We start from the raw sequence: 19,800 nt of genomic DNA on the forward strand, positions 1-19,800 counted from the left end.
CGCCATCTTCATATTTTCACACCGTGGCAAGGGTATCAAGTGGCTATTTGGACATAGCCACGGTATCACGGTATATCATCAGAGCTCAAACTGGCCCCTTCCTCCCCTGCTCTCTATCTCACCCCTCGTCATCCAACTCACTATTGTCGATTAAATATAACAGAATATCATATCGCATGCCTCCCAAGCATCCTATGCTTGCGATGGACGCCCCGGCTGAGGCCGAGGCCAAGTGGCTAACTGAAGCACTGCTTGGTCATCAGCACCCCGATTGCGATACCTTTCGCAAGCTTGAGGGGGCCCTTTCATATGTATGTTTAATATAAGACATCCTGATTTTTTGGGTTAATATGGAGCAAATGGCGATAAAGATTCATGCAAACGGCATCGTTCCTCACGTCCACCCTCCACGCATAACTCCCGATCTCATTTCCCGCCGGGCGAATACTATGTACGAGCTACTCAGAACTATCAGTCTGGGATCAGAGCACCCATATGGATTTTCACACCGCACTGCTCGGTTCTTGGACGTCGGGTTAGTGTGATTGGAACATTCCTTGCTACTAAATTCGATGATTAAAAATTCCTGTGTCTATATCTAGGTCAAAATACGATGGATTTAGCCGATATGTCCTCGATAATTCCAATGGCAGTGGTGTGCGCGTATTTCTTCCTGTTGACGAAAGGGAGGATAACTGGGGTATCCCGCTGAGCGATCGCCACGAAGAGTACCCGGTTGATCTTCTTACCCTGGTGGCAAGTTATATGTCATCGGATCCAACAACCCACCCGTTGCCGGCGCCGCTCAATAAAAAATTCGACTTGGTTATACTGAATGCGGACTCTTCTTGCCCTTGCGTCATCCTCGCTCAATTATTGCTTGCCTTATACACCATTTACAATGGCGGGCAAATACTCTTGACGCTTTCTTGCATTGAGCGACCCTTGACCGCCCGCGTGGTAATCGCGATCTCGAAGATCGCCGATTATGTCACCACGTCCAAACCAGTCAGGATTCATGCCCGGAGTGGCCTCTTTTATTTACATGCCCAAGCGGTCAGGACCAATACTCCGGCTTACCGAAAACTTAAAGACAACCTAGAGAGGTTGTGGTACCGAATACACAGCACACACACACGCAATCCTACATGGGATGAACAAGATTTGATTACTCCATGGGAAGAGGTAATGAAAAAGTCCAACGTGAATTTAATAATTGAACTAGGAAAGCCCTTATGGGAAACTCAACTTATTGCTCTACACAGAGCTTTTGACTGATCCAATTGAATGGATGTAAATGGAATTTTACGCACTGTTTCATTGATATTTTTTTAGATTGTTTTCATGTATACACAATCCTTACAAGTTGTGTATCAAGCAATGTAGATGATATGTGGAGAAGAGGGGGGAGGATAGAAATGTGGATGTTGTGGAGACCACCAAAAAGCCTAAGTAAGGCTACTGTATGTAGCATATGACCAAGCAATAAGCTTGGTATGGATTGATTGTACAAGTGCACATCTTTCTTACATGGTATATGGACCCAGTATTCAAACAACAGTACTGTATCAGGTAATATATAGGGGATCATTTGGTGCTATGGCAGCTGATCTTAAGCTTGCCTCCACGGAGTTTGTGACGAGCCTGGACTATTGCCCGCAATAGCAATGGATAGAGCCCCCATCGAGCTGAGCTAACAGTACGCAATGTCTGGACAAAGATGCGCTTTATTTATGTCCGTTGTTGGCCACTGGTCTCAATTGGGTAGAATATTTGGATCGTAATTCAATGTACTTGTTTAGTAAAATTAATGGTAGTCACAGATCCGTAATGGATTGGCGCTTAGGCAGCCATACAGCAATTTCAACTACGCGGGGCTCCGCGTTCAGCCGCAACGACCTTGGACACACGATTTTATTCTATGACCGAGTCATTTTTCATGGATGCAGAGTTGCGCTCCTTTTTAACTTTTCGAAATCTCCCTGCAGTAACAAAACGACTTATAAGACAATTGGCGCAAGATTGACATCCATATTTAGACAGAATCCCCGAACATAGCCGTAAGATCATCTAGAAGAGGAACAGTTCGATATGCCAGCTCACTCAGTACCACCACAGGTCTCTTCAGCATCAGATAGTGCTGAAATAGGAGGGGTTGGCAGCGCGCGATGTCCCTCTCCGCGGTGAGTCTGTCGTGTCGGCGTTGGAAACGCCCGATAGCTCTCACAAGGTTTCTATCATCGCGGTGTAAGCGATGATCACCATTGATGCTCAGACTACCATATTTATGTTCGATATGCTTCAGTTTCACCGTCTCGATCTTTGCATGCCAACCGATACAACCACCAGGCTCCCCAAGATGCAGCTAAAGATATACCTGGTATGGAGCGCTCGAAATGAAGTAGGGACCACACTGATCTTGACTTGATAGTCATTGGTATACCATACTCACAACTTACGGTTGGAGTCGCGGTCGAAGGTTTCCCAGGGGAGCGCCGCGTGGCTCTGACACCTGTTAACACCGCTCTACTTCTTAAGAAAGGCTTTAAACAAGTTCTAGTTGAAGAGGGTGCTGGATTTCAAGCCGAATTTTCTGACGAGGACTATAAGAAAGCTGGAGGAAAGATATCCACTCGAGATGCAGTATACGAACAAGCCGATGTCTTGCTCAAAGTCCGCTCACCAATGCTCGAGAAGGGATTGTCGAGCTCCAAATCGGAGATCGATATGATCCGACCAGAGAGCACCTTGATTTCTTTTCTTTACCCAGCGCAAAATAAGGAATTGATTGAACAACTTCAAAGGAAAAAAGTTACGGCATTCGGGATGGATTGTGTACCCAGGATATCTCGCGCGCAATCTTTGGATGCTTTGAGGTGTGTGTTCGTTCCAATCTGGGTTTGAATATTTTGATTATTAATCTATGTAGTTCTATGGCAAATGTCGCGGGTTACAAGGCTGTTTTAGAAGCTGCAAACGTTTTTGGTCGATTCCTTACTGGTCAGGTTACTGCTGCTGGAAAAATTCCTCCCTGCAAGATGCTCGTTATTGGTGCCGGGGTGGCTGGCTTGAGTGCGATTGCCACAGTGAGTACTGTCCGCTTTCGATTGAGATTCATCTTAAAGGATATTTATAGGCTCGTCGTATGGGTGCTATTGTGCGAGGCTTTGACACTCGTCCGGCAGTTCGTGAACAGGTTCAGTCTCTTGGTGCCGAATTTTTGGAAGTCGCTATTCAGGAAGATGGCTCGGGTACAGGTGGATACGCTAAAACTATGTCCAAGGAATTCATCGAGGCAGAAATGGCACTATTCATGGAGCAATGCAAGGAAGTTGACATTATCATTACTACGGTATGGCCATTTATGGCATCAATGGAGTCACCTTAGACTAACTTGGACTCAGGCCCTCATTCCTGGCAAACCGGCTCCAAAGTTGATCACCAAAGATATGGTTAATGCGATGAAACAAGGCTCGGTTATTGTTGATTTGGCTGCTGAGAACGGCGGAAACTGTGAACTCACGCGTCCAGGAGAGATGTATACTCATGCCGGCGTCAACATCATCGGTGCGTCTACCGGCTGCCTCATATCGAACCACACGAGTTAAACATGATTTACTTAGGCTACACGGATCTCCCTTCGCGTCTGGCTAGACAGTCCTCAAACCTCTACTCTAACAATATAACAAAATTCCTTCTGACTCTTACTACCCCACAACATGAGTCTCAGCTAGCCATTGATATGTCGGATGAAATTGCGCGCCGATCAGTCGTTCTGCACCAAGGCGAAGTCCTCTGGCCTGCTCCCGCTCCGGTCGTCCAAGCTCCTGCCGCTTCTGCTACTCCCCCAGCTGAAGTTAAGCCCGAGGCCAAGGCGATCACACCATGGCAAAAGGCTTCAAGAGAGGTGGCAACTCTAACCGGTGCGATGGGTAGTGTTGTTGCACTTGGAAAGATCACTGGTCCTGCATTTATGAGCAACTTTTACACGTTTGGTTTGGCTGGACGTGAGTCATCTCCATCTCCTTGGACATGTTTATCGGGTCGAATACTGATGCGGCTGCGTGACAGTGATCGGGTATCGTGCGGTTTGGGGTGTTACCCCAGCATTACATAGTCCACTCATGAGTGTTACCAATGCCATTTCCGGTACGTCCTTATCCCATAATCTCGAGTGTGGTATTAATTCTCCATTTAGGTATGGTTGGAATTGGCGGCCTATTCATCATGGGCGGCGGATACCTACCTCACACTATCCCTCAAGTACTTGGGGCCCTGTCGGTTATGCTCGCAAGTCTAAACGTCTTCGGAGGGTTCATCATTACCCAGCGCATGCTCGACATGTTTAAGCGCCCTGGCGATCCACCCGAATATCCATGGCTATATGCGGTTCCGGGAGTCGTATTCACTGGTGCATTTTTGGCTGCCGCGTCGACCGGAATGGCAGGTTTAGTTCAGGCTGGGTATCTGACGAGTAGTTTGTTGTGCATTGGTACGTCCCTCTCCCTATTAAGTGCACTTGATGGCTGATGGTGGCGACCAGGTGGTCTCTCTGGACTTGCATCCCAATCTACCGCTAGACAAGGCAATGCACTCGGTATTCTCGGTGTTGGGTCTGGAATTGTCTCTTCTCTCGCGGCAGTAGGCTTCCCCACACCCGTTCTTGTGCAGTTCAGTGCTTTGGCTTCGATTGGAGCTATTCTAGGCCGATGGATCGGACGTCGGATTACTGGAACCGAACTTCCTCAAACCGTTGCTGCGCTGCATTCGGTAGTTGGTTTGGCCGCAGTATTCACGAGCATCGGAAGCGTCATGGCTGAGGTTGGACATGTCGAATTGAGCACTTTACATATGGTCACTGCGTACCTCGGTGTTCTTGTTGGAGGGATTACGTTCACTGGTCCGTCTCTTTCCTGTTATTTGTTTGAGCATTGATTAATCATTCATAATAACAGGCAGTATCGTTGCTTTCCTTAAACTCGCCGGCAAGATGGGCAGCAAACCTCTTGTGCTCCCTGGTCGTCACTTGATCAATTCCAGTCTGCTCGCAACCAATTTTGCTACACTCGGAGCATTTGTTACCATGGCTCCGTCTGCACCTGCTATCGCGGCACTGTGCCTCACTGGAAATGCTGCTTTGAGTTTTATCAAGGGATATACGACAACCGCTGCTATCGGTGGCGCTGGTACGTCTCACTTTTTCTTTGAAACATGCCATCGCGTTTGAAACTGATTGGGGGTCTTCAGATATGCCCGTTGTGATAACTGTATTGAATGCCTATTCCGGATTTGCACTCGTTGCAGAGGGTGAGTCGAGCTGGTAGAGGATAGGTACCTGATTAACAGGGCGTTAGGTTTCATGTTGCAGAACGATCTATTGACAGCCGTCGGAAGTTTGATTGGAATATCTGGCTCTATCCTGTCGTATATTATGGTGTGTTCTTTGTCTTTGCGCATATAGACATGTTTCTAACAGGGCTTGCTAGTGTGTTGCCATGAATCGTAGCCTAACCAACGTTCTCTTCGGCGGCATTGCACCAACACCTACAGGCGTGACTCATAAGATAGAAGGCACAGTAACGAAGACAAACGTAGACGAAGTCGTAGACTCATTGATCGGGGCGGAGAACGTTATTATTACACCTGGGTACGAGTTTCTCAGCTTCCAACCTCCACTTGTAGTGTATACCTATTAACCGGTGATTTTAGATATGGAATGGCAGTCGCCAAGGCTCAGTTTGCTATAGCCGAGATGACTAATCTGCTACGTGCACGGGGAATCAACGTGCGTTTCGCGGTGCATCCCGTCTCGGGACGAATGCCGGGACAATGCAACGTCCTGCTCGCAGAGGCTGGGGTACCTTATGATTGTACGTCTTAATTTCCCGAGCGCCCGCCTCAACTCGGACTGACCAGCCGGTTGTAGTGGTGTTTGAAATGGACGAAATCAACGATGACTTTGGTGATACTGATATTGTTCTCGTAATTGGCGCAAACGACACGGTTAACCCTATTGCACTCGAGCCTGGATCATCGATTGCCGGTATGCCGGTCTTGCACGTATGGAAGAGTAAACAGGTGGTGGTGATGAAGCGAGGCATGTCCAGTGGATATGGTATGTATATATATGCACTTATCCAGACGAACCTCCTGCTGACAAAATTTCACAGCCGATGTGCCCAACCCTCTCTTCTACAAGCCTAATACGCGAATGTTGTTTGGAGATGCCAAGGATCTGTGCGACGCACTCAAAGTCGGGATTGAAAAGGCGCCCAAGTAGTTACAGCACACAAATGTAGAATAAATTTGAAATCACATGCATATACATATTCGAGATTCCAACGAAATATGGAAAGTTAGCGAGAAAGGAGCGTACTGTAGGGTCGCGTGGACAAGCGTGAGTGTGTTAGGAGGAGTGTGGCAGGCTGTGAGAGGGAGGAAGAGGCCCGGGTTGCTCCGAGAACCCTTTGGAAAGTGGGTATTTGGGCGGAATGGGCTGAACGCGACTTGAACCAACCCACCATGTCTCTTGCCGTGCGCGCTGCCCAGCTCCAACGCCCAATCGCCAGGCTCTCGCTGCGTGCCGGTGTCTCCACATGGTCCAATGTCCCTGCTGGTCCCCCAGACCCAATTCTCGGTAATTCAATCAATAATGATAGCATAAATTCGTAGCCTCAATTAATGCTATCTAACCAGGCGTGACCGAGGCATTCAAGTCCGACAAGGATCCGCGCAAGATCAACCTTGGTGTCGGTGCCTACCGTGATGACAAAGGCAAGCCATACATTCTTCCCAGTGTCCAGGCGGTATGTATACCTCTATAATTTCCAAATTAAATTGTTTTTATGCTGATCGTTCCCAGGCCGAGGATAAGATCTCTGCATCCAAGGCCGACAAGGAATACCTCCCTATCACTGGTCTCGCCGACTTCACCAAGCTTGCTGCTAAGCTCGCCTATGGCAGCGACAGTGCTCCATTCAACGAGGGACGCGTAAGTACCAAAAATTCGAATATCTTGATTGCGACACTGCGATTTACCCACGCTCGTTGTAGATCGCGGTGACTCAATCTATCTCTGGAACCGGTGCACTCCGCATTGGCGGTGCCTTCCTTGCACGTCACTATCCCCACGTCAAGACGATCTATCTTCCTACCCCGTCCTGGGGCAACCACACCCCTATCTTCCGTGACTCTGGGCTCGAGGTCAAGAACTACAGGTACTTTGACAAGAAGACCGTTGGTCTTGATTTCGAGGGCCTCAAAGCCGACTTGAAGGTACGATTGACTCCTCGAATGTGTTTTCCCACGGGCGTTTAATTATTATTTTTTGGCGCATTCAGGCTGCTCCTGAGAAGAGCATCGTACTCCTCCACGCCTGCGCGCATAACCCAACTGGTGTCGACCCCACTCCTTCGCAATGGAACGAAATATCAGATATCGTCAAGGTAAGTCCCATTCCTTTAACCTATTATTTCCGAAATTAATAGGTATATTGGACTACAGGAGCGCCAACTATTCCCCTTCTTCGACATGGCCTACCAAGGCTTCGCATCCGGTAACACTACGAAAGATGCTTATGCAGTCAGGCACTTTGTCAAAGAGGGCCACCAAATCGCCCTCTCTCAATCCTTCGCCAAGGTACTCCCACACTTGCAATTGGCTCCACCTTTGTATCGAACCTAACTCCACGATTTTCCCAGAACATGGGTCTCTATGGTGAACGTGTTGGAGCCTTCTCTCTTGTTACCAGCTCGCCAGAAGAACGTGCTCGTGTCGATTCGCAGCTCAAGATCATCGTCCGACCGATGTACTCCAACCCTCCGATCCATGGTGCAAGGATTGCTGGTACTATTTTGGGAGACCCAGCCTTGTACCAGCAATGGTGAGCATACTTTCATCAACGAGTTTGAGTTTCGGATGTGTTTCCCGGGGGGGGGGGGTCGTGTGTGTTATCGCGGACCTATGGTTTGGGAGACTAGGGCTTGCAACTGAGAATTTAGGGCCATGGATGGGTGGATGGAAGCACGGGTCGCGTTACGATTTCGAATCGTAATTTCGCACGGCAGTTGACCGGCCAACTCGGGATTTGCGGCACGCACATTGTTGAAGGTTGGGTTTGGAGCCGCAGTAGAGCTTCACACAGTCATGCGTGTGTAATTGGATCGGCTAGTGTTGAGCTGAGCGGGCTGGATGGTGGGAGGGCAACTCGGGCCGACGATGCAATGCCCGCATTTCCAAATTAAAGTCCCTCTATTGGAATAGGAGGTGATAGGGAATTGGTACCAGACAACAATGAGATGGGAAAGGGCTAGTCGAGAACTCGAGGGTGGAACGACGTGGAGTGGTCGCACCTCTGCTTTGCGCAGCGCATAGACTATCCCTCGTTTCGTTCTTATCCCGATCATTCATATCATCGCGCACCATCTCTTATCCCATCACGATACTGCTATCCGATCCAGAGCACCTCACCTTCCCAATGGCACATTATCTTCCCTCTTTCCAATCATATATGCTATCATCACACATGACTGATTTTCCATTGTTCCAATCTTGACAGGGAAGGCGAAGTTAAAGGGATGGCTGAGCGAATTATCTCAATGCGCGAGAAGCTCTACAACTCACTAAAGGGTGCTGGCACACCTGGCGAGTGGGGACATATCAAATCCCAGATTGGCATGTTCAGGTGAGTTGAATTTGGTTTCGGTGCCGTTTTTCAGACCTTTCCGTTGCGGGGATACACAATCACCTCGTGTTGAAAGATCGGGGATCTCCTGGTCTAGCCGAGGCGGAAATGGTCGGACGTTTCCTTGAACAGTGGCGGGTCGATATGCCCTTATACGACTTGGCAGCACTGTCTCTGGCCAACCTACTGGGTCGGCTCGTCCCGCCAACCTTGTCTCTCCCGTCCAACAGATGGTAGATTTTGTTGTTGGATGTGGCGTAAGCAGAGAACAATACCTTTTTATTCATTTTCCTGCTCGTGCGAATATGATGTGCTGACGCTTATCTCCTTGTGCAGCTTTACTGGGCTCTCCCAGCCTCAAACCCGTGCGCTGGCCGAGAAGGCACATATCTATATGACTGCTGATGGTCGTATCTCGATGGCCGGCCTCAACGCTGGAAATATCGAGTACTTTGCGGAGAGCGTTGACAAGGCCGTCAAGGGCACACTCTAAAAATCCGGGGTCAAAATCGGGCTTGGTTTCCATGTGTGATCTCCGTCTTGGGATCCGGTATTTGATCGGAATGAAAATTACTATGATGTTCCAACTCGAGTACTAATTTTGGAGATTTAGTACATAAAACTTAAGATTCACTGTCAGAAATGTTTGGCTACCTTTACAGCGGATGTGATAGTGGCTACAAACAGCCGTTCACTTTTGCTGTATATATGTTTGTGAAACATTTTGAACCCAGTCTAACGGTTACAATATGAGGCAATTAGTGAGGGCAACCATCGTTTGAACCGTGTGTATCGGCCAACGCAACTGTCTTGCGGAGAGAGCTGACTATAGTGGTAGCACAGTAGGATTATGGCGCAATGTGAGAATTATCTCTCAGAGTTATCTCCGTCGGGCAGTGCGCAATGGACCGACGGAATGAGTGTGTTGGTAAGGGGCCTGATGCCATCTGATCGCGCAACGTGTTTTCCGCCGGCTCGCTCCCCAGAGTTCCTCCCTGAACACTAAAAAAGTCTCATTGGATCATTGCCATCCTTATTCTGTGTTTGTGTCGTGTGTGTTTCGGCAGGAATATGCATCCGTTCGATAGAATATTTGTGACAATTCTGTTCGACCCACTCTTAAGAGGCGAAGAGGGAGGCGCAGAGCCGATATTGTGGGCTCGCAAAAAGGGAAGAAGTCGGCTAGAACGAGTACTGCCACTGATCCCCACTTGTGCCTTTGCAACAACCCTGTCGATTCCGAGCAACTGTTTAAGGATAGTACTGTAGGGAAAGGGGGGAGGGGGACTCAGTTACCAATCCATTTGTGTATGATCCACAGGACCAAATACTGGTTGCGTGTCGATCACGGATCCTAGATTCGAGAAACAGGCTGCGGTCCGATACCAAGTTCATATAAATACCCCTTATGACTGCCCTTCGGTGGAGCTCAGCTTCTCTTTGCCCATCCCACCCGTTCATACCTGTAGGATCGCCTTTGCTCGGTCCTAGTAAACTACTTAAGACTTCCACATAACGCGTGAGCCTCCCAGGGCGATTCGCCTTTTTCTTCTCATTTGGACCGAGTTATATGCTACTACGCTTGCCTTGGCTCTGGGGGTCTTACACAGTGCCACTTGCTTGAACTGAAACCCACACTTGCCGCGATGCCAGATAACTTTCAAGACTACTCATATCTTTCGCACCCCTCCCCTTCTGGGAGCTCCGATTCGCACTCGTCCAGTGGTGACGCAACCAGCACCGTTTCCAGTGGCGTAGGATTCACAGAATGGACACGCAATTATGATCTCGACGCTCTTTACAGCGCCGAGTTCATGGATGAGATGACGGAGCAAGAACTCATGGAATGCCTCGCAAACTTTCCTGGGGAGGAGATGTTTCCAGAGTCGCAGACGATTCACCCTCATCTCTTGCAGAGTTTCTCCCCTGTTCAGAATAGTAAGCCCCCCCCCCACTTTAAGAGTCCTTCCGAGATTTAATCAATCATATTCGATATTCAATTGTGTAGTTCAGAATCCAGCCTCTTTAACGTCAATGTTTATGACGGCGCAGCCAGATTCGTTTAATCCACCTCATGTGCCGTTCAGTCCTGCGAGCACTCGGTCACCTGGACAGGCACATCAGTTCTTTGCTTCGCCCCCTCAAGCATCGCCCTCCTCGCGTCAACTGCCACCCCTCCGCCCCATCGTCACGCTTCCCAGCTCTCCCAGCTCCCAAGCGTCATCAAGTTCATCAGCCGGGCCCCCCGGCGATACCCAACGCCTATCCCTCCCAGCCCCCGGCGACATGAACTATTCTTCCTGCGAAGTCATTATGTAACTCCTCGTTTTTCCGACCATGCATACATGATCACCAGTCACACGTGTTACTCGAATCTTCACGGGCCGTGTGGTGTGTGGGGGGATGATAGTATACTCCTTTTTACCGTAATTATGGGAACTGCCATTTCCAGTCTTCTTATCCTTTTTCTACACATGTTTCTATTCTTCTGTCTTTCATGCTCTATCAACGTGATCCATCTCGGGTCATACTTACCCCATGTATGCGCCTCAATCAATCACTAGCTGTCATTGTACAATGTTGTATTCGAGAAGACACCGGGTATCGCTGTCTGTCCATTTAAATTAATTTATTCGATGCTCTAAATTTTATTCATTTCAAACTGCTACCTGAGTTCGTGATGTTTGGTACCCCTGTATCGAACTCCATGGGGAGTTGAATCAGCTGTGATGTTGTCCACAGGGACTTTGGTCGGACCAATTTCTTGGCGATCCAACGGGCATCCATGGCCGAGGGTGTTTTGGTTGATCTTGTGCATGGCCTCTGATAATTATTAGATCGCCTGATCCAGGTTATTGGGAAATCAAAAACGCATGATTTCATGGTCAAGCCGAGTAGGAACAGAACCAAAAGTGCTGTGCACACTGGGGATTGCCACCAGATCCTGTTTGTGAAGTTTCGTGAGAATGCTCGCGTGTGTGGCAGATGGGCGGTTATGTCGCTCAGGTGGCTAAGCTCTGGTACATTGCCCGAGTTAAAACTGCCGTGTCAAATAATTGTGGTAGAAAAGCAATCACTGCATTATGGAGTCATCAAGATTAAAATTACATGGAAGATAGTAGCGAGTCTACCACAGGTTGTGGCCAAGCATGAAATCAACATTAAGTTTGACACAGGCGAGATCTTCCTCATCAGCAGAATATCCTTTCACGTCGACTGTAAATTTGGCTGTACATCGGAATTAGTCTCAATGTCTGGTTGATTCGCAGGGCTAAGCATACCTCGCGGGATCTCCTTAGGTAATGCAACAGTCTGAACAACAGTGTGATCACCCTTTTGGACCGGGCATTGAATGGTTGCGTTGGCGTTGCGTCTTGATTACCAGATAAGCAAAATGATTAATTCTAGGATATGGCCAACTCACGCTTCTTCACAGATATCGAATCGTTTATTCAACAATTTAATCAAACCGAGCTTAACAGTAACGTCGGCGTATGCTCCCTCCTAGTGTGGTATGAGTGTTAGGTATCTGAAAATGTTGGAGTGGGATGGCATACTTCAATCGGTTGATCGGCTGTAGCAATAACTGTGACTGTCAAGTCCTGCCTAAATATTCTGTGAATAATCGCTAATAGGGCCAAATGTGTGACATACCCAGGCTTAGGTGGGTCTGGAGAAACTTCGATAGACTTGATCTGGACACCATCAGATGGCACTAAAAAGCAGTTTCGTGAGTAAAAGAGAAAAACTCGACAAACACTATTTTGGACTCACAACCACAATCGGTCCAACTCCATCGGCTCTGCGTGAAAATAGGCGATTCGCCATTTAAAACCAAGTCGGGACGAGTGAAAGACAGCGCTGAAGCAGCGAATGGTGAAAGAGAAGCAGCAAGCAGAGCAACCTTGGGGAAATACATGATTCGGGAATGCAGGTGTGCGGGTGTCGTGAGGTATGTTGTGGCAGAAGGCAAGAGCCGGGGCGGCCAATCAACACTGATGACGCTAGCGCTGGCGGGTATATGACGTAATCATTAACGTCCATTACACCGGCAAATAGCGCGCATATATTCGGACTCAAACATTCATTTTGCTTGACTTTGTTCACACTGGTTTACACTCGCACAGAAACTGACGATGTTTATTAAAATATTTGATTTCAACCCGATTAATAACTGATGTCAATATCTTTCACCTGGACCCGGTTCTCTCCCCTGGGAAAATCGACCATGACCGCCTTGTTTTTGGGAACCCGTTCCCATTCGCCCTCATCCTTGAAAACTCGGTTAGCTCGTGCGCGGGCTTAGAAAAGTTCCATACCTTTGTAGTTGGTTCACTTGCCACGATGACGTGATTTCCATAGGCCTCTGGACGAAGTTCATCGGGTCCCACCAGTCCTGTAGCAGCATCACCAGGATCCTCCCACTTGAAATAATTCGGGTGTCCCGGGTACTTCCTGTTCAACGTCACACCTGCTGAAGTGGAGTAGTACAAAGATGGAGGTTGCTCGACCTCGGAGCTGCGGAAGCGGAACGCCAAGAGTTCCTCTCCATCAGTAGTGCACACATTGAGACTCGAGGCTGCAAGAGGCGTGGTCGCGTCCGGGAGTTTCCGTTGGAGTGCTATTATATCAGCAATCGCACGTTCGAGCGCGCGCTTCATGTTCTCCAGACCATACTGAACAGTCCAGTCATCGCCCAAGTGCGTCATATACAGGGCGGCGAGGTGTTCAGAGTCCGTCGAACCTTTGATATTATTGTACGCTCTGGTACTTAATTTGGCGCATAGATCTCGCCTAATCGAACTAAAGTTTGCTACCGATCCGTTGTGCATGAATATGTGTCTTCCGAAAGCGAAGGGGTGGCTGTTGAATTGCTGCACTTCGGATGTTGCCATTCGAACATGAGCGAACACCGTCCTGCTCGAGGTATTACGGCACAGAGACTGGAAATTGACCTGTATGAACGTATGAGCCGACGTGTGTATGTTGGTAATAGCAAACATACGTCGTTTGTAGGTGCGATTATCGTTTTATAGATCTGAGTTGTTAAGGTCAGCACACGAATAAATAAATAGACAGGTGATATCTATGTACCTGGGGCATACTGCAAGTCCAATCAGCACAATCAACTACAAGAAAAAAAACAAAACAAAATGGTTTCTTTCACTCACCGGCACTTTGCTTCACCATAGTCTTGCATCGTTTTGTTGTAAAAGGCGACACCGGTTCCATCACTGAGAAAGGTTATTGGAATAGTCGGATTTTAGATAGGCTTGTCGGCAATCGGTGAATACGCACTTGTTAAAATGCGCATTTCGAATAGCACTTTCCGCTTCTTGTTTCTTATCTTCTTCTGCACTCTTATGAGGGAATAGGCCCGGCAAATAGTGCTCTTTCACTTGTTTCACAATCGAATTCTCGGGACGGTTGAGAATGTCGTCCAAGAGCTAGTAGGGATCAATGAAATCAACTTCTGGAACATCTAACGCCATAGGGCTAAAGCCCCTGGATACTCACACAGGGCTCTGAATCACTGATATATGCAAACCAACGGCACATAGTGTGAGCTAGAAGGAGGGGATGGTATCTGCTGATGCTGGTGGTCAACAGGTGTACTAGGCACAGTAGCAATCGATGCCCTATGTACTGAGCCGAAGAGAACGCATGCATAGACCCGCACCCACATGTATGCTTGCAGGATAGTGATTCTATATGGAATATATTGCATCAATTGTGCTTTGTAAATATTCTGTAATACATGCCAAATCAAGTTGCTATTATTGTTCCAAGATGAGGGAGCAGACCAAAAAATGTGGGTGGAGTTGAGATTTCCGAATAGGGAATATCTCCGTGTATGCCTACTATACAGAGTGTAGATATGGTATCGTAATGTTTGCAGACGTGTATACCTGCTTCCGGTAGCCCATTTGCTTGTCGAGTCGCCCATGTATACGCCTTGCGAAAGGGTGTGCTTCTGTTGATAAACGAGACTGTATATTATATTTCCGAGAAGATGGAAGAGAAAGTTGGAGCCAGAAATCGTTTATCCTCGAAAATGTTTTCACATGCGTTCGCTCCCCAATTATCGATAAATCAAAAAGTCGAAATAGCCCAAATGAGAAGTTAAATTTGTGCCTAGTTGTCGGTCCAGGCCAGCACGCGATATCCGCGCGCCCAAAATTCGCCCCCTCCGAATCCAACGCAGGCATGGTCTTCACCGATTGCGGCTTTGCCAGGGTGCCACCCACCTTCGTATGGAGCTTGTGCTATCAAGATAGCTCCACCGTGTGCCTCGCGACCTCCTTCAACAGGAATCACTCCAGCCGCCAACTGGGAAGCAAGCTGGGAGCCTTCGATCCAACGAACAGATGCAACATCGCCGACCAAAACCTCAAACGAACTTAGCTCGTGTTCGATGGAACCGTACGACAAAGATGCGCCCCCGGCCTGCAAGTGTTTACCGGCCTTTCCAAGGTGCACACCTCCGGCGTGCCACGCTCGCGCCGAGTAGAGACCGGTTCCGGAGACTTCGGTACCAGTTTGAAGCGCATCGTCGGGTATGCGAGGGAATGAACCATGTTGCAAGGCGTGGCGTTCTAGTGCGGCTGGTGTCATATTTTCGGCTTCTGGATGGGGCTCCACCAAGACCCAGCGAATAGCAGGACGGATTGCTCCAGGCTCACAGTAGCGCTTGGTCCGTGCTCGGGCAGCTTTGAGCCACGCTTCCCGGCCGGTGTCGTCATCTGACTGTAACTCGGCGTACACCCTGCGCTTGACATCTTCTCCTGGTTCTCCATGCCGGTATGCCCAGAGACCGAAGCCACCCACGCAACAGACTGCGTCAATCTCGCCCTTCATTTCTTCGCGAAGAACAGCTTCATTAGTTTCGAGTGCCCGCATTGCATGAGCAAGTGTGCGGTAGGCGGGATGGGTGGGTCCTTCGATGAAACGCGAAAAGGGAAATGGCATAGGCAACACGTAATCAGGGAGGCTCGGTCAGAACGGGACTGCGATTGAGCTTGGGTCACGGGAAGTGGGAGCTTCACATCAGGGTCGGGGGGACGAATGGGATGCTGCGGTTTGGGTGCATGCAAATAAGGGGCCTGAGGGGCGTTGTACAATGGGCGGTAGCCTGAAGGTAGATGGTATTGAGTAGGGTGGTGGCCGGCAGGGAGATAAGTGTAGAAACCGTAGCCGGGTACGTGAGGAGGGGGAGGGGGGATAGAATTGACGGTTGTAGTAGATGCACCGCTCTCAGGATGCACATACATTGGGGGCGGGTTTTCGTAGGACTGTGGTGGATCTGGGGCGGCGGGAGGGGCAGACTCATTATTCAAGGCCGCCCAGAGTTGAGGGGCCTCGGTAGGCTGTAAGTAAATAATTAAAGTTAAGCCACGCTGTATGATGAGGAGCGACCTACCTCGCGACCAGGACCAGAAGTATGAGAAACAGAGGACCGATAAAATAGATTATTAAATCGAACAACAGCCCCTCTGTTGAACTGCGTGTCTGGGATCCATTTGCGGACCATTTTGAACAGTCCCCAGGGAAGTGTGGGTGGGTATGAAGGAGATGATGAAAGGGTCGAGCGAGAAAGAAAAGAGTGGGATCAAAGTCAACTTTAAGTAGTTTTCGAGAGCACTGCCAGCACAGTCAGGGAGTCGAGTCGGTGCAAGTAGAGCAGATGCTGCGGGAGGACTCGTCACGGACCGGTGTCAGCACAGCTCCCAGCGTTTTTAACCGGAATGATTTGGTCCGAATAGCAGGCGCCCGGTGACTTGGAAGAACAAACCAAGGCAGACAATGAGTGATGAGTGTGTTGAAATGAGCAGAATCCAAAGCTCCAATCCTAGTAGACAGCCAAACGGTGGTGGAAAGGGGCAAGTCCTATTCATCCGAACCACAACGGAATCCCGGGATTGGATGCAGGCGCTCATGGTAATTCCGAGTCTAGGCAACCAAATGCCCCTATTGTATTACCCAATTACATGAAAGGCATAGATTTAGACTTAGACTGCACGCTTCTTGAATTGGAAGAGCCACCAGCCTGGAGTCCACATCCATGGATATCTTCAACACAGATGAGACAATGTCAACCCGGAATAAATCAGTGCTCCACGGCCCCACCTGAGGATTGATGGTAGATGTTAGATAATCCAATTAGCTGTATTTGCATTTATTTACTCCCAATGTGTTGTATACGGCCCTCCAACATCCCGTAGCTGCCAAAACCCCAACCACAAAAGCTGGGTCTGGCCGACGCATCCAATACGGGAGAGTAGGATTACTGTGCTTTTTTCGTGCTTGAAATCATTGTCACAATAAGCCCCACAAATACCGAGATTTTGTGGCCGAGATATTGGGATCGATTAAAGGTTCGATGGGTTATGCTGCAGACGTGTGTCAACTTTAAGTGATTACAGTGTTTGTCGCATATGAAAATAAAACGCAGTTCTATATAATTTAGGTGGGCCTATGGTTGTTGCGTTCAACATACTACAAATAGGCCTTCTACCAATTGCTTCCGATCTCAATATCCAGTGCGTTGCGAACCGACCACGCTTCACTTTCTCCGGAGATAGAAACCCGCAGCTACCGAGCGATAAATGACGAGATGGCGTACATTTACCTAAAAGCACAGGACTATCGTCTTTATTCCCTGTTTCGACTGCTAGTCGGTTGATTCCCCATTGTTGCCTATCTGGGTTTCTCTACGTGCCCGGTGCACTCGCTTTCAATTTTTGTTTAACCATCTTGCTGCAGGCAGCTTCTTTTCTACCATACATTCATTTTCAACTCGCGATGTGGCATCTTTCAGTTTCAGCACTCAGTCTCGGGCTAGCATTGACCGTGGCCGCAGCACCCACCCCAGCCCAACCCAAAATCTTGCGGCGATTGACACCCGGGGCCAACGTTATTTCCCTCAGTCGAACGAACTCCATCACTGATCTCGAAACTGGACAGTTTAATGAGACATTTTGTATGGCTCATATGACCTACTTGTGAGCACGATCGCTTCTTGACGGATGGCGCGATTATCCTATCATACTAACCCGAGCATATAATAGAGAAAGGAAGCAATATGCAAATGCGTTGGCAGTAAGTTATCTCTCTTCCAATATGGACACTGAGAACCGCATCAGTACCGATAGCCGCTGACACTTGATTTCTCGCCAACCCTCGCAGTACTATCAGAATACTGGGGAGGTGTACGTAGCTTTTTCTGCCCTTATAAACGCCCATCTGATCTTCTCGATTTCGATTTTGCTCCCCCTCTAGTCACCCAGACCTGAACGTTTCAGTCGAACAGCTGCAGACCACCCATGCTCGGCTGTTCCGCCGTCAGGCTGCCCAGAATACTACCATCACTCTGACTGACATTGGACCGGATCTCCTCTGGAGCGGCCCTGTAACAGGTATGCCCTTTTCCCAAAGTAAAAATTAATTGAATGTTGACAGTGTTGACGACTTTCAGTTGGCTCGAAGACCTTTAATGTCGATTTCGATACTGGTGAGTTACCCATGATTTGTGTTTTGCCTGATCTCGACTCACAGGTTGTATGCGATACTAGGCAGCTCCGACTTCTTCTTGGGTTCGTACTGTGTGACCCTGTTCCGAGACCTATACATGATTCTCACACCTCCCTTCATGGTTGCGTCTTGTAGCATCTGATCAATGTGAGCGCTCAAGCAATATCAATACCGAAACTATTTACTGATATTGGGTGTACAGGCCCAGCTGCACAATGCGCAGGCAAGAATATATATACACCTTCGCAGGTTAGCCATATCTTTTTGATTCTCAATGCCGATCTCAGACATGCCTACTCGGTTCAGTCATCTACATCAGCCAAGACGCCCAATACCTTCCAAATATCGTTTGGTGATGGCTCGGCAGTGCGTGCCAATGTCTTTACCGACACTGTCTCTATTGGTGGCCTGGCTATCACCAACTCGGGTGTAGGCGCAGTGACCCAGCTGAGCCAGAGCTTCACCAACGCCGGCGGTGACACAAGTGATGGGTGGGTCGTTCACTATTAATATATGGTCCACCGGATTCACCTAGCATATAGTTTGATGGGGATGGCTTTCCCAGTCCTCGCCGAGTCTAAACAGACACCATATTTCAGCAATCTTGCAAAGCTTAGTCCAACGCAGGGCATGATGAGCTTCAAATTTGTTGGAAAGAACGCGCCAGGAAGTGAGTTGACGGTTGGAGGGATGAATACGGCCGCATTCACCGGGCAGTGAGTCTTCTACTTTGGATATTCGGCTGGTATTGTAGAATGCTAATACAATGCCGCAAAAGGGTCGCCTTCTCGCCCGTGCTGACCACGCAAGGCCAGCCACCATCGTTCTGGACCATTAACATGGGGCAGGCGAGCGTTGGCGGAAAACCGGTACAAACGTTAATCCATTTCAATTTCGGATCTTGCATATACTGACCTCTTTCACCTTAGTGCTTCACAATTCGCGACGATCGATACCGGTACATCCGTCGTCATCGCGCCCCAGGCCGACGCCCAAGCCATCTATGCAGCCATCCCGGGATCGAAGCTCGGGCAGAATGGGCTGTTCACCTATCCGTGCAATGCAAACCCGGATGTCGCACTTAATTTCGCAGGGCAGAACTTTAACATAAAAGCCGCAGATAGTGAGTTATAGTCTTTTTTAGAAATGCCGCGCGTTTGTCTCCATCATACAACGTGGGCGTGGGTATGGCTTTATGTTTTCCGGTTGCTCATTTGGAATGGTTCCGCCTTTGCAGTGAGTCTCGGCTCTGATGCCACTAACACGACATGTGTGGGAGCGATCGTACCTAGCGCACAACGTAATGCATGGCTTGTCGGCGACTCGTAAGTCTCACACATGTACAGAACATGCCGATATCTGACGTTTTGCTACCAGGTTCCTCAAGAACGTGTATACTGGTATGTATCGCGCTGCATATTCTCTGACACTATGCTTACATCATATCCCCTTTTTAGTATTCGATCAGACTAACCTTCAAGTAGGATTTGCCAAACTCGCGTAAGGTCTGAGCATTTGGTAACCTCCTTCTTTCATATCACAAATAGCCACTCGGCCCTTGTATCCCTTGTCATCGAATGCATATT

The 19,800-nt window shown here is 48.7% G+C and overlaps 6 protein-coding genes across 6 annotated transcripts; 4 read left to right on the forward strand and 2 right to left on the reverse strand.

The window, feature by feature from the left end:
• Positions 1 to 176: 176 nt before the first annotated feature.
• Positions 177 to 6,280, forward strand: RhiXN_11551 (NAD(P) transhydrogenase subunit alpha; the record flags this gene model as incomplete). Its single annotated transcript, XM_043331366.1, has 22 exons — positions 177 to 311; positions 372 to 535; positions 603 to 1,185; positions 2,040 to 2,060; positions 2,119 to 2,183; positions 2,231 to 2,247; positions 2,306 to 2,380; positions 2,432 to 2,876; positions 2,930 to 3,086; positions 3,137 to 3,352; positions 3,405 to 3,567; positions 3,624 to 4,007; positions 4,072 to 4,149; positions 4,199 to 4,492; positions 4,544 to 4,900; positions 4,956 to 5,186; positions 5,248 to 5,307; positions 5,355 to 5,434; positions 5,487 to 5,647; positions 5,710 to 5,870; positions 5,927 to 6,115; positions 6,171 to 6,280. 22 exons carry the CDS (start codon positions 177 to 179, stop codon positions 6,278 to 6,280), a joined length of 4,146 nt encoding a protein of 1,381 aa, XP_043184876.1.
• A 242-nt stretch (positions 6,281 to 6,522) lies between these two features.
• On the forward strand, positions 6,523 to 9,176 carry RhiXN_11552 (aminotransferase class I and II protein; the record flags this gene model as incomplete). Its single annotated transcript, XM_043331367.1, has 9 exons — positions 6,523 to 6,637; positions 6,697 to 6,806; positions 6,863 to 6,991; positions 7,054 to 7,275; positions 7,341 to 7,445; positions 7,504 to 7,638; positions 7,701 to 7,882; positions 8,558 to 8,683; positions 9,020 to 9,176. 9 exons carry the CDS (start codon positions 6,523 to 6,525, stop codon positions 9,174 to 9,176), a joined length of 1,281 nt encoding a protein of 426 aa, XP_043184877.1.
• Positions 9,177 to 10,329: 1,153 nt separating this feature from the next.
• RhiXN_11553 (uncharacterized protein) lies at positions 10,330 to 11,002 on the forward strand (the record flags this gene model as incomplete). The annotated part of the gene is made up of 2 exons (XM_043331368.1): positions 10,330 to 10,621; positions 10,692 to 11,002. The coding sequence occupies 2 exons, from the start codon at positions 10,330 to 10,332 to the stop codon at positions 11,000 to 11,002; spliced, it is 603 nt and encodes a 200-aa protein (XP_043184878.1).
• An 808-nt stretch (positions 11,003 to 11,810) lies between these two features.
• RhiXN_11554 (amino-terminal nucleophile aminohydrolase) lies at positions 11,811 to 14,369 on the reverse strand (the record flags this gene model as incomplete). The annotated part of the gene is made up of 12 exons (XM_043331369.1): positions 11,811 to 11,911; positions 11,965 to 12,056; positions 12,108 to 12,187; positions 12,241 to 12,289; positions 12,338 to 12,398; positions 12,458 to 12,693; positions 12,935 to 13,638; positions 13,689 to 13,721; positions 13,778 to 13,787; positions 13,855 to 13,917; positions 13,982 to 14,130; positions 14,232 to 14,369. 12 exons carry the CDS (start codon positions 14,367 to 14,369, stop codon positions 11,811 to 11,813), a joined length of 1,716 nt encoding a protein of 571 aa, XP_043184879.1.
• A 449-nt stretch (positions 14,370 to 14,818) lies between these two features.
• RhiXN_11555 (ML domain-containing protein) lies at positions 14,819 to 16,214 on the reverse strand (the record flags this gene model as incomplete). The annotated part of the gene is made up of 3 exons (XM_043331370.1): positions 14,819 to 15,621; positions 15,687 to 16,050; positions 16,104 to 16,214. 3 exons carry the CDS (start codon positions 16,212 to 16,214, stop codon positions 14,819 to 14,821), a joined length of 1,278 nt encoding a protein of 425 aa, XP_043184880.1.
• Positions 16,215 to 17,485: 1,271 nt separating this feature from the next.
• Positions 17,486 to 19,718, forward strand: RhiXN_11556 (aspartyl protease; the record flags this gene model as incomplete). The annotated part of the gene is made up of 14 exons (XM_043331371.1): positions 17,486 to 17,685; positions 17,752 to 17,782; positions 17,870 to 17,892; positions 17,963 to 18,099; positions 18,159 to 18,194; positions 18,256 to 18,276; positions 18,350 to 18,361; positions 18,417 to 18,705; positions 18,757 to 18,930; positions 18,993 to 19,091; positions 19,144 to 19,337; positions 19,452 to 19,539; positions 19,592 to 19,614; positions 19,672 to 19,718. 14 exons carry the CDS (start codon positions 17,486 to 17,488, stop codon positions 19,716 to 19,718), a joined length of 1,374 nt encoding a protein of 457 aa, XP_043184881.1.
• Between the last annotated feature and the right edge of the window lie 82 nt (positions 19,719 to 19,800).

This window comes from Rhizoctonia solani, chromosome 12, assembly GCF_016906535.1.
Source record: "Rhizoctonia solani chromosome 12, complete sequence".
Classification (NCBI taxonomy): domain Eukaryota; kingdom Fungi; phylum Basidiomycota; class Agaricomycetes; order Cantharellales; family Ceratobasidiaceae; genus Rhizoctonia; species Rhizoctonia solani.